Source organism: Ursus americanus, chromosome 27 (genome assembly GCF_024610735.1).
Source record: "Ursus americanus isolate L20-20 chromosome 27, mUrsAme1.1.p, whole genome shotgun sequence".
Lineage (NCBI taxonomy): Eukaryota > Metazoa > Chordata > Mammalia > Carnivora > Ursidae > Ursus > Ursus americanus.
Genome location: NC_142153.1, coordinates 31,524,473 through 31,538,031, shown reverse-complemented (window position 1 = coordinate 31,538,031; position 13,559 = coordinate 31,524,473). Strand labels below are relative to the sequence as shown.

General features: G+C 41.9%; 1 protein-coding gene across 1 annotated transcript; it reads left to right on the top strand.

The window, feature by feature from the left end:
- The first annotated feature begins 11,683 nt into the window (after positions 1-11,683).
- Positions 11,684-12,646, top strand: LOC123804146 (olfactory receptor 10C1-like). Its single transcript, XM_045816124.2, has one exon. It carries the CDS (start codon positions 11,684-11,686, stop codon positions 12,644-12,646), a length of 963 nt encoding a protein of 320 aa, XP_045672080.1.
- Positions 12,647-13,559: the final 913 nt, after the last annotated feature.

Below are 13,559 nucleotides of genomic sequence, written 5' to 3'. Positions count from 1 at the left end.
GAATCTCTTTCCTCCTTGCTTCTCATTTTAACTACAGTTTAGATAAGATTCATGGGGTGAAACAGCCCACTGTAGATATTTCAGGGACAGAACCAGGCATTTAGAAAACTGTTGCACATGTTGGAGGAGACAAACCCGGGAGGTGATGACTGGTTTCCAGCACTGTCCTGAGAGCCTGAGATTCGCTTAGTCACCCAGCGGTTAGCACCTAAGGCAAACTGCTTCTGTTGTTTATATGTAAAATGTCTAGGAGTAGTTTCAAGTGGCTCCAGGCCACACAGGACAGTTTTGAGATAGCATTAGGTTTTTCTTTTGGGGGAGGGAATAAGTTTCTTGTATTTGCATAATTTCTATTTTGTAATTATATGAAACAGTGTCTTTATAGGACTAGTAGGAGTAAAACCATGGAGATCACCTGTTAGTAAAATAGTCAGGATATTTGCTTTAGTGTAGACTTTAATTTCGATAAGTGAGGGGTTTTTTTCTTTGTAAGTTGCCTTGTTGTCAATAAGCGGTCGCTTTGTTTTAAAATCTTTTTAATAATAATTTTTTATTATGTTATGTTAGTCACCATACAGTATATCCTTAGCTTTTGATGTAATGTTCCATGATTCATTACTTGCCTATAACACCCAGTGCACCATGCAATATGTGCCCTTTTTAATACCCATCACCCACTTCCTATTATTCAAGTACCATAGAAAGTTAGAAATCTAAGTTTCTTTAATTCTAACATGATGTAAATCAAGCAGACCTCTTTTGTATTTTAAAAGAAATATCTTCATTATTTCCCTCTCTATGAAGACAAGGAATACTGATCTGTTTGCTAAAAAAAATTATTTATAAAAATTGAAAATCTTATCAACTCTTGTGCAAATTAGATCAGTAAATGCAATAGAATATAATTTAAAGTAGACACCAAGGCGTTCATATACATTAAAGAAAATAGAGACATATAGGTAAATATCATTAGATCTCTCCAGAGAGCTCTCTGATGAGAAATCTTAGTAACATGATTGTCTGTGAATTTCATGGGTCATCCTCTGTTTTCACTGTTCACGACCCTTAACATAATGACATCGGTGTCCATAAGTTTTTCATTAAAAGATGACCTGGCTAAGGGTTGGGAAATGTTAAATCTGGATTTATACAGCTCTAGGAAACTCTCATTTTCCTGAATCAATTTGTTCAATTTGCAATGGTAAGTTTTTTTCTCTCTGCTTTTCTTAGCTTATTTAAGGAGTCCTGAGGGACTCCTATTAAAATTCTTTAATCATTTAAAGGTTTTAGGAAACTGAAGAAGGCTGAATGTAAGAGCCTAGGGATTCAATTTCCTTTCATTTTAAGGGTCTTCCTAAGTATGCAATTTTATTAACACCAAAATATCTGTTGGAGAGCATGGGATACTAAGATACACTTTGGTGCACAAACTCTGTTCTGCTCACTGACAGTTGTTGGGCCTGCAGTGGATGTACATTCAAGAAGTCAGTGTTGGGAGGAGCAATGAAGTTCTGACCTTTGGAGCTGAGAACACATGCTGCTACAGATACTTACACACAGAGAGGATTCCAGCAAAAGTTAGAAAGACCAAAGACAATCTCTCACCCTCACATCTCCTAGGCCAGAAAACAACCTGCTAGAAATATTAGACTCCTCGCACAAATGAACAGGCACACACACCAAAAGGATTAGATTCACTATTCACCTGGCTGGGCCTGGAACCTAAGATCTGTCAGAGGACAGAAATAACTTAATACTGGGAATGTAAAGATCAAAACTGAAAATCCAGGACTGCTGGTGCCACCATGGACACAATAGGCTATGAGTAATCAAAATATCAACAAAAAGCTAACTTGACAAAGAATCAGGTGTCAATATAAGGACCAAAAAAAGCTCAACCACAAAACTCACCAGGACAACCACGGGAGGGTGGGCTGAGGAGTTGAAGAGAACAGAGCAGGTGAGGTCACCTTCGGACCACATGTTTCTGTTTGGCCAATGTAGGATCCAGAAGGGCGGTATCTCAGGGAACTTCTGGGAACGCACTGCTAAAAATTAACTCAAAGCTAGTTAGCTAATAAATGGCACACTGTGTATTTATACAACAGATCAATCAATTTAACACAGCAAAGCCAAGATCTATAGAAGACAAAGGGCTGACACTGGACAAAGTTAACTGCAGAGATTCTGGGCACAGTAGGTCATATCTGCACATTAAGTCAAGGCTTGGCCGGCACGTAACAAAGACGTCTGTCCAGATAGGCAGCAAGGAGAGAGAAGAAAGCTCTCAGCTGCTTGTGGATTTTCCAGAAAGTTTGTGAATTTGGTTCTGCATCATGCGCACCAGGTTCTCTGGATATGGCCTCCTGGAGCCTTTCCTTCAGCTCTTGCACCTGAGGCCAGGTCTGTGCCTTCACCTCAGCAGGACTTCTCATGCTGCCAAGCTCCATCTCTTTGTACCAGCCTCCTCAAACTCTTTACCTGTTCCTCAGAGTGTAGTGAGGGGGTCGAGGGTGGGGATCGCAGCAGTGTACAGAGGTGTTACGAACGCTCTTTGACTGTGCGTACAGGAGCTGCGTGTAAATGACAGTGCTGGTCCTGGGGAAGAGGGACACAGCCATCAATGCTCCCAGGGCTTCGGGCCAGGCCTGCACTGACCTGATGCTCATTGCTGCATGGACAAAGCACCCGTATGAGATCAAGAGAAGCACCAGAGGGAGGAGGAGCGAAGCAGGGAAGATGCAATGAGCTGGACCTCATTGGCACGAATGTCTCCATCAGCCAATCTGACCATAGTGAGCTCCTCACAGACGAAGGGGTAAATCCTATAGCTCCCACTTCGGGGCAGCCACTTCAACCAACCATGCCATTCCTGCAGGAGCCTGTCAGCATCATGAGTGCATGTCTGAGGCATATAGAGCAAACAGCTTCATAGGATGGAAAGTCATGACAGGAGGACACATCCAGCAGGGTCCAACCCAGGTGACATGGAACTGGACAGCACAACCCAGGGTCTGATGGTCTTGGTCAAACCTGGAGGTTCCATAGCAGCTGGAGAGCATTGCTGGTGATGAGCCAAGGTCCACAAAGTAGAGGTTGTTGAGAATCACACATAGTACATGGATGTGTGGAACACAGGGTCCTGGCAGGAGACCAGGAGGACGGCTGTGTTCCCTGCCAGGCAGGAGGTAGGAGAGTGATACAACCACAAGAGTGTCTTTTCAAGCTGCAGCTGCTCAGAGAAGCCCACATATGAAACCACCTGCCTTATTCCCATGGATTGTCATCAGTCTGCTCCGAACAGGAGAGAGACATGTGGGGATGTACAAGTGTTGACTGGTGAGAAGCAGTCAGAGTCAGATTCCTTTCAGCTGAAAGGAATTGAGACTGAAGGTGGGGTGTGTGTGGGGGGGGGGGGTGTCATGTGGGGGGAGTCATGCACATCCAGGAGGAAAGTAGAATGCAAAACTCACAGAGTGTGTATGGTGACATATAATGGGGAATACAAGAAGGGATTAATTATTGCTCAGTTCTTTCAAATCATTTCATCTTTTCCTAGAAATCCACCTTCTTTTTCCTCAAACCATGTTGTAATATTATAACTAAATGAAAAAAAGGAGATTTTGTCCAATCAACAAACACCTTTTCAGCCATTCTATCAGTTGTCCGCAGCAAATATAGCAAATAAGGGTCAGTGTTTTTTTCGAAAAAAGTCATGTGGTTATTGTAACACTCTACCCTGATACATGCATTTGTTGATACCGTATAAGGCTACAATATGAAACAGCCAGTCATCACATAGTTTTAATTACTTAACAGATACTATCTGCATAATAGTTTTTCAATATTTCTTATGTAAAAATGGGAAATCTAGTTTAGATGATGTTAAAGGTGTTCAGAAAGAAGCATTGTTGTCACCATAGACATAGTCAACATCAAATATTTTTTCAAGTTTTTAATTTAAATTCCAGTTAATTAACATATGGTGTACTATTGTTTCAGGTGTACAATTTAGTGATTTAACACTTATATACATCACCTGGTGCTCATCACAACGCGTGCACTCCTTACACCCCATCACCTGTTTCTCCCATCCCCTACCTGCCTCCACCGGTGACTATGAGTGCGTTCTCTGCAGTTATGAGTCTGTTGCTTGGTTTGCCTCTCTCTCTTTTTTTTCCTTTGCTCATTTGTTTCTTCAATTTCACATAGTAGTGCAATCATACGGTACTTGTGTTTCTCTAGTGGATATATTTTGCTTAGCATAATAACCTGTAGCCCCATCCAAACAGATATGTTTTGAATAAATTAATACCTCCACTCATTCCACTGAACTGCTTTTCTCCCTATTTTGTGTTCCCTAACTAGTAAAAATTATGTATTTGGAACATATATTTAAACATCAAGCAACATAACTACATATAATAATGATAATTAAAAAGTCGAATATGAACACACTAACTACGTAATTAGTCATGCATATTACATTTTTTAGAATAAGTATTATGTCTTTTTCTTTGAAAACTATATTACTTAACACACTTTAACAATTTGAAGGCACTATCAAATTGAATACACGCTAGTGGCTTCTACTGCTATGTCAAGCTCTTACTCGTATTCATCAGTGCACACACCAAAGTAGTTTAGGGGAAACAAAGCCATGAGAGTGCTTCTCGCAGCCAGCTGTCTCCTCCTCCTGGGCCGTGTCCCCCTGCACAAGCACCTTCTGCAGGTCTGAACATCAGCCTTAATTTTCTCCTCTCTTCCCCCCACTTCCAGTCCTGTCTCCTTCTACAAAATTCTCCTTTTAACTCAGCTAGCTACAGACTGTTTTCCTTAGCTTTCTTTCAGTGCTAGGGCCAGTCATTTAATGATATTTAAGTTAATGTCCTTGGTTTGGAAAGCCCTAACAAGCCCATGTGCTCCCTAGTGCTGATGAATGCGGAGAGGTCAACTTTCCGTGTCCAAGATAGAGGGTACGCAGAATCCCAGCAGCTTTCCTCAACTCAGTGCACCCACCTGCTTGAGAAGTGACTACTGAATCTGCAAGGGTTGGGTTCTGGGACGTATAATAAGAAACCCCCAAACACCAAAGCCTTGTTAAAAGAGACAAGTTGATCCGTCTCACACAAAGAAGTGCAGTTTGTCCGGAATACAGCATCCTTCTAGCCTTCCATTCCAAAGTCCCTCAGCGTTGTGGTTGTCCTTATGGTGCAAGCTGTAAATCAGGCCAAGGCAGACGTCACACTGAGGCATCCCCCTTCCCTTTAAGGAAACCTCCTGGGCAGACCAACCGACTTCTGTCTGCACATCTTATTGACCAGAATTTGTTGTGGGATACACCTAGCTGCGAGAGACGCTTTCTCAAATGCAACACAGTGCATGTGGCACGCTCAAAAAATTCCGTATTCTGTCACTGAGGTAGAGAATGTTGGAGAAGACAACTCTCTTGTCCAGTATTCATAAATCTAATAAAGATCCCCTTGGCTCTAGGTTTGAAGTAGGGAGTGAGAACTATGTGTTAATCATATTCAAGCCGTCAGGTTCTAATTCAGGAGTACTAAAAGTAAAAATTATAAACCAGAATATATAAGGTTGGGACAATAAGTTCTTTATGTGGATTTCCAAAGAAGCTTTTATGCATATTTCATTTGACGGGGCAGCATTAAAGGGAATTTTTTTTACCTCGATGACACTTTCTTTTTCCCTATTCTCTCTCCTTTGCCTTTGTAATATGACAATAATAGGTATATAGTACCTTTCACACTTTTTTGTATCATTTAAATAATAAGCATTCAGTACCTTACAGTTTCTTCCACTGTCCTAATATACACCCTTTGACTTTTGGCCATTTTATTATTACTTTTGATAGAAAACAGTAGATACTTTGTCAAACTCATGGGTAACTAGAAGATTATTATGACTTCTTAACTGAGTCTTTTATAGTAATCAAAATAAATAATAATTGCTTCAATATAGTACAACATGAAAGTTACTGATATAGTTTTCATAACTGTATTTCATGACCTTTGTTTGATCAGACAAAATATTAAAATCTGAACCTTTCATAATAATAGTTTAGAGTCACCAAAGATTTGATTGCAACAGTACATTTTATTGAATTGATATCATACTCTGTACACAGACTATGATAGCAGTAACCTGTAGTATAAGCTATTCATTATATTTAACTATTGAGTTTTCTTTCCATTTATTTCTGTTGCCCTAAATGTTAGCATTTACCAACAGAGACAGACCTGCCCATGACAATTCCTCAGAGACAGAATCAAACTTCTTCCTGACACTCTCCAGTGAGAAGGCAATGTGCCTCCTGGGGGAGGGAGGAAGGATACAGATCCAGAAGAAGAAGAATTGAAATACAAGGTGCTCACACTCCACTGTTTTTCAAGAAACAGGAAGGCTCAACTATATTGCCCTGTGATTGGCACAGCCTTGCACTCTTCCGTGGGGTGGGGGGTGTGGGGAGCATTGTGGGCATGGCTGGAGGGACGTGATGCTCTCCCATGAGACACACAGGCTTCCTGAGACCAGACGCGGCATGACTACCACAAAAGCTTCTGGGTGCACAGTCTTAGAGGACTGGAGGACTTACATCCTCTGGATTGTGAGAGGTTGTAAGGTAAGGGAGGGTGCAGAGAAAATCAGGGAGTGGCTCATCAGAAGCAACAACCATCTAGTTTTTCCCTCAAATGTGATGATTACAGGTATGGGGCACAACGGGTGTCTGAAGAAAAGAGGGCTGTAGAAGATGGCGGATTACAGTGTGAACATGGACAGCCAAGCCCGGAGCTTTCTCGCTGCTGAGCCTGACTTTAATCAGCTGTTTTCTTCCTTCTCTGAAGAGTATAACTTACTCAGTTTACCAGTATTTCTGTCATAAGATTCCTGTGAGTTGTTCTAAACTAATTATTTCACAGGAAGTATCTGTTACTGTTGGGGAAGGAAATACCTAGATTCCCCTGCACACCTTAGTCCTATCAAATGATAAAACAGTTTCTGCTGCATCGTGGTAAGAGTCACCTTGTTATCAGGTCCTCGGTGAAGCGACTGTGGGGAAATTGTGGAAAGCAATGGGTAACCATCTCTATAATCTGTAATGAGCCATTTATATAAATGGTATCTCCTATGAAGACATTTCAGAAATGGAAATTCCATAATAATGAGGATTGATATCTACCGTTTCTTGCACACCAGGCACTGTGCTAAGTGTTTCAGATACAATGTCTAATAACGTATAACATGTTTTCCTTTGGTCGCTAGGAAAAAAGAAACGTTTTGTTATGAAAACAGAGATTCATAAGAGGCTGAGTCTGTCAAGGAATATTTCTAATTATGTGGAGATGACCCAAAATGAATCACTTGTGCTGGGTTATTTCCAAACCAGAACTACATACAGAGTGCTTGTCTGGGCTTTTAAGGCTGGGGAGACTGGCACATGAAGCTGAGCCATTAAAATTGCCTTATTTCCCTCCTGTTTCTCTCCTATATCCAACTGTCACTGAAAGTCCATCTCAATATATAAACCCTCAGAATCTCACCAGGATTCAAGGGCCACTTAATCTTTATTACATTGAATAGGAATCTGCAGACAGAATTTCTCATTGGGCATGAAACTCCTATATCTTTGGATTACATGAGAGTGCCATTCGCTTGATCATGGACTCTTAATAGGAAACTTTTATAGTGCTCGTCACAACATGTGCCCTCCTTAATACCCATCACCTGGCTACCCCATTCCCCCACACCCCTCCCCTCTGAAACACTCAGTTTCTTTCCTGGAGCCCATAGCCTCTCATGGTTTATTTTCCTCTCTGATTTCTCCCCCTTCAGATTTCCCTCCCATGCCCTATGGTCCTCTGTGCTGTTCCTTGTGTTCCACATATGAGTGAAATCGTATTACGTGATGTTTTAAATGACAAGCGGTTTTGATGCTGAGAGATTTCATTTTAATGGTCATTTCTTATGTTTTTATTCATGGTTTGCCTCTACAGTGTTTGCATTTTTTTTTTTAAGATTTTATTTATTTGACACAGAGAGAGAGAGAGAGACAGCCAGCGAGAAAGGGAACACAAGCAGGGGGAGTGGGAGAGGAAGAAGCAGGCTCCCAGCCCCGATGTGGGGCTCGATCCCAGGACTGAGCTGAAGGCAGATGCTTAACGACTGAGCTACCCAGGCGCCCCCAGTGTTTGCATTTTTAACCCCAGACAACGCAGCAAGAAAGACAGGAAGGGCTTCATCATCCTTCCTTTACACGGAAATGATGAATCAGAAACTTTAGGTCAAGAAACTGCGTCAGGTGAGAGACAGAAGCAATGTTCAAACCCAGTGGTTCTACTGGCTCGATGCTCTTTCTGCAGATTCCTGGCACCCACTTCGAGTACCTCACTCTTTTCATAGCAGTGATTAAAACAAAATGCTCTTGGTAGGTACATAAAGCTGGTTTGTACTATACGGACCTCAGGTCCCCAGTCTAAGGTCAGTGGAGAGTAACTCCTGAAAGCAATAGGAAGTATAATTTTAAAAAATCAGATTTTACTTGTTTCAGTATTAAGCCAAGTGACAGGGAGGGAGAAGAGAATCTGACTATTGAAGACTCAGGATGTCTAAGAAAATCTTGTGGGTCAAAAAAAAAAAAAAGAAAGAAAAATAACCATGGTCTGTTTTCTTTTTTTTTTTTTTTTAAGATTTTATTTATTTATTTGACAGAGAGAGACAGCCAGCGAGAAAGGGAACACAAGCAGGGGGAGTGGGAGAGGAAGAAGCAGGCTCATAGCGGAGGAGCCTGATGTGGGGCTCGATCCCAGAACGCCGGGATCACGCCCTGAGCCGAAGGCAGACGCTTAACCACTGTGCCACCCAGGCACTGCCATGGTCTGTTTTCTTTGCTTCAGCCTTAATGGATATGCATTACTTCATGGGAACTATACATATTAAAATTAATTACAATGCAAGGAGAATGCTTACAAATGCATTAATATACGTAGAAATACGTTATAATAGACTACCTGATGTGTGAGCAAATTTTCCAATAGTCACATGCATTGGGACTCCCTGTCATGCAGAGTTGTTATTTCATATTTCCCAGTTTTGAATTGGTCTGCTTGCTCCCCTCCTTAACCTTAGGCACTTTTGAAAACAATAGAATAAAATGATCCATAGCAAGTTTTTTTCCCCAGGACACAGCGCTTGGGTGACATTTTTATGTGTGTATGGATCTGTGTATGTATTTCCTGCTGTTCTTCTCTCCATCATGGCAGGTGCATAGCAAAACATGAAAAGGGGATGAAGATGATTAGGGATTGGGATAAAAAATTGCACCAGAAGGAGTATATGAAGGTAAATCTATGGTGACATACACATGGAAACAGGCACAACTATGGCCAATACTTAGTACTGAACCACTTTTCCAAGTAGTTTTATGGGAATTAACTCACTTAATCCTCATAGCAACCCCACTAGGGACATACCACTATCACCTCCTTTAATAATTGGGAACATTGAAGAAACAGAAAGTTTAAGTAAATGTTAACTTTGACCCAGTATTGGATGGCTGTATTAGGATTCGAACCCAGGTAGAATATCTCCAAAATACTCTTCACCCCTATGCTACTCAGTACAGATTTGAATGTGTATGCTTCTGTGTGGGTGTACAGATGAATGTGTATATGCAAAAATGTACATTTTTTGCCTATGTTTTTGTGAATGCACTTAATGTATTTGTCTACTCATAGTAACTTGGAACCTCCAAAAGCATACTTTGTGTTATATATACTGGCGTCAAATGTTATTGTGGAATAAACAGTGATGTGTTCTAGACAAATGTAGTATAAACATGGTCTCCAGTTATGCTAATGAACAGACAGAGCCCAGAGAAATGACGTACAACCTCCTCCTTCTTCTGCCCTTTTCATGGCAAACATTGTTTAGAATCTTGCTTGATGACATTTCAAAAGAACAAGCCAAATGGCAGTACACCCACAAAAAGAACAAGGAATGTTTTGTCAGGAATTGATAGGTATTAAATTGAGAGACAGGGGCGCCTGGGTGGCACAGCGGTTAAGCGTCTGCCTTCAGCTCAGGGCGTGATCCCGGCGTTGTGGGATCGAGCCCCACATCAGGCTCCTCTGCTATGAGCCTGCTTCTTCCTCTCCCACTCCCCCTGCTTGTGTTCCCTCTCTCGCTGGCTGTCTCTATCTCTGTCGAATAAATAAATAAAATCTTTTAAAAAAAATTGAGAGACAAATAACTGTCACATTTGGGACATTTGAGGGAGACGAGCTTTATCATAATTAACTTCAGAAAATAGACTCGGCACCCGTGGGCAGATGTTTGGGCAGCCAGAGTAAAGCTTAGCATTCAGCTTTTCCTCATTACGGGAGAAGTTATTCCCTGGTAAGTGTGGTGGATATAATGGTAAATAAATGTAGAGAGATACAGTTCTGCTCTCCGTGTCTGTGTCTGGGCTATATGCTTGGGAAGAAATGAGCAATTGATTGTCCTTGGAGTGGTGTGAGTGCTCTGATGGAGGTTACCAAGGGGTGGGAACGCATGGAGGGGCATGCCCACGCATAGTACGGGGGCGAGGCAGAGCAGGAGTGGGGAAGAAGTTTCCAGAGAGGAGAAGGCGCCATCTTCTAAACTGAAAGCACTAAGCAGTTCACTGGGTGGACAGTCGGGGAGGCAGATGTCAAGCGCCTGACAGAAAATGAGCACAAAGAAGGAAATCCCTGCAAGCAAGGCACACCCTGAAAGCTCCTCGTGTGTGTAGTTCGATATACCGTAACATGGGGTCCTTTGCTTAAGGGGTAAGCTCAAAGTTTCTATCAATCATCAGTTAGCCAATCTACGGATTTTCAAGAATTACATGAAGACATTTGAATTTTAACATGAAGGCAGTGGTAATTTCCATTTGGCAAAAACCTTGTGATGGGGAAAGGCTGGCAGATGAGAAGTATTAAAGGTAAAGAAGTTTGTCACCTTGAGCAGTAAACTCAGGTTACAGTGTAGACGTGGTGTGAGTGGGTGTTGGGGTTCTCACACCTGGGCTCCTGCTGCTCCATGCCCCAAGCCCCCTTCCAACACCCAGTCCCCAGGGCACACCTTGGCTTTCATGCTTTACAGCAATTCTTCTGCTTTACAGCGATTCTTTATCCATTGAATACCCATATAATTTCTGCTTCCTTTCATTAAATAAGTTCCATTTGGGGAGAAATGGTGGGGGTTTTTTTCGTTGTTAAATCTCCGGACCTGCAGCAGTAAGTGCAGAATACTCCGTGTTTGATAAACACTTGCTGATTGAATGTGTGAAGAATTCAGTGACAACAGAAACAGAAAGAAAAGGACAGGTGTGAGAGGACCTTTGGCAATATCTGACGCTGATTAATGGAACAAATGAAGACAGAATTGAGCTGAGGTTAATTTTTTTTTCAATTTTATGCTTGGTGACTAGGTGTATTTTTGAACAGATCAACTGGCATTGTGAACACAGAACAGGATTTGGTTTGTAAAGGCATGAGGAGGGGTGTAATTTCCAAACTTTTTGAATTTTAGAATTTCAGGTAAGAAATGTATCTCTCTGACTTACTAGAGCTCATTAAAAGTAATATAAAGATTTGCCTTTATAGCGGAATGACACTTTCCTTGCTGTCCTCTTCCCCAGGTCATGAACCTCAGCTGCTCCCTGTGGCAGGACAACAGCCCATCTGTCAAGCATTTTGCCTTCGCCAAGTTCTCTGAGGTCACTGAACAGTGTTCCCTTTTATTCACCCTCATCCTACTCATGTTTTCAGCATCCCTCACGGGCAATGCCCTCATAGCCCTTGCCATCTGGACCAACCCAGTCCTCCACACGCCCATGTACTTCTTCCTGGCCAACCTGTCTCTCTTGGAGATTGGCTACACCTGCTCGGTCATACCCAAGATGCTGCAGAGCCTTGTGAGTGAAGCCAGGGGCATCTCCCGGGAGGGATGCGCTACGCAGATGTTCTTCTTCACATTATTTGCTATCAGTGAGTGCTGTCTTTTGGCAGCCATGGCTTTTGACCGCTACATGGCCATATGCTCCCCACTCCACTATGCAACACGAATGAGCCGTGGGGTGTGTGCCCAGTTGGCAGTCATTTCCTGGGGAGTGGGTTGCATAGTAGGCTTGGGCCAGACCAACTATATTTTCTCCTTGAACTTCTGTGGTCCCTGTGAAATAGACCACTTCTTCTGTGACCTTCCCCCTATCCTGGCTCTTGCCTGCGGTGATACATCCCATAATGAGGCTGCAGTCTTTGTCGTGGCCATTCTTTGCATTTCCAGCCCATTTTTACTAATCATTGCTTCCTATGGCAGAATCTTAGCTGCCGTGCTGATCATGCCCTCACCTGAAGGCCGTCGTAAAGCTCTTTCCACCTGTTCTTCCCACCTGCTTGTAGTGACACTCTTCTATGGCTCCGGGTCTGTCACCTACTTGAGACCCAAGGCCAGCCATTCACCGGGAATAGATAAACTCCTAGCTCTGTTCTACACAGTGGTGACATCCATGCTCAATCCCATCATCTACAGTTTACGGAACAAGGAGGTCAAGGCTGCTCTACGGAGAACCCTGGGTAAGAAAAAAGTTTTGACTCGTGGGTAGATCCTGGAGGACCATGCGAATTTGCTCTTTGAAAAGATGCACACACAACCCAAGAGCAAAGAAAGAAACAAAAACTATGCTCTCTGCAACGTATTTTGTAAGGACCTTCTTTAATAATAGTAGCTGTAATTTTGGAGACACCTCTATACTCACAGTCAAACTTCTGATTGCCAAATTCTGGAAGGAAGTTGGCTACCAAAGAATTTTAATAGGTGAGTCCAATATTAGACAGATTTTCCAAAATATGTCAGTCCAGGCTTGCTGTATAGATTGCCAGATTATATCTCAGAAGTCTGACAAATTCTCATTCTGTACTCTTAGGCATTTTCTAGCCCCTGAGGGTCTCATCTGACTCTGCCCTGGTCCGTGGGGGAAGTTTTCCCACATACATCTGTCCCACATGACTCTCAATTCCCTAATAACTTCATGGATCACATTATTTCCTTCCATAAAAATGTTTTAAACACTTCAACCTTAATTATTGTTACATAATATAGAATTAATTCTGTGAGTTGCATGTACTATAAAAATATTTAAATATGCAAAAAAAGCAAATACATTTCAGAGGTATTTGTTGCAGAACATTAAAAGAAAAAAGTGGGAAATTTTTATCAAAAGTCTCCAAGGGGGAAAATGTTTTTAAAAAGAAGATCATATTTAAATGCAAAGATAGAAGGAGAAAAATGAACTAAAAATAATTAACATAAATATTTTAAAAGATGTGTATGTAATTTCCTAAATTTGCATATATGCAAATGAATTCTGAGTCCATATGTTTGGAAATCACCCATACACTTGCTCTGAAGAGAAATGAGCTGTAGGCATCTGCAGAGGCATTGCCTGGGATGTGAGCACCTAGTTCTCAGAGAGGTGCTGTGGGGTATGAGGGGTTGGTAACCGTTCATGGAGTAGC

What these genes read in the sequence shown, in the direction of transcription:
- LOC123804146 (XM_045816124.2), top strand. Translation starts at nt 11,684, where the DNA reads ATGAACCTCAGCTGCTCCCTGTGGCAGGACAACAGCCCATCTGTCAAG.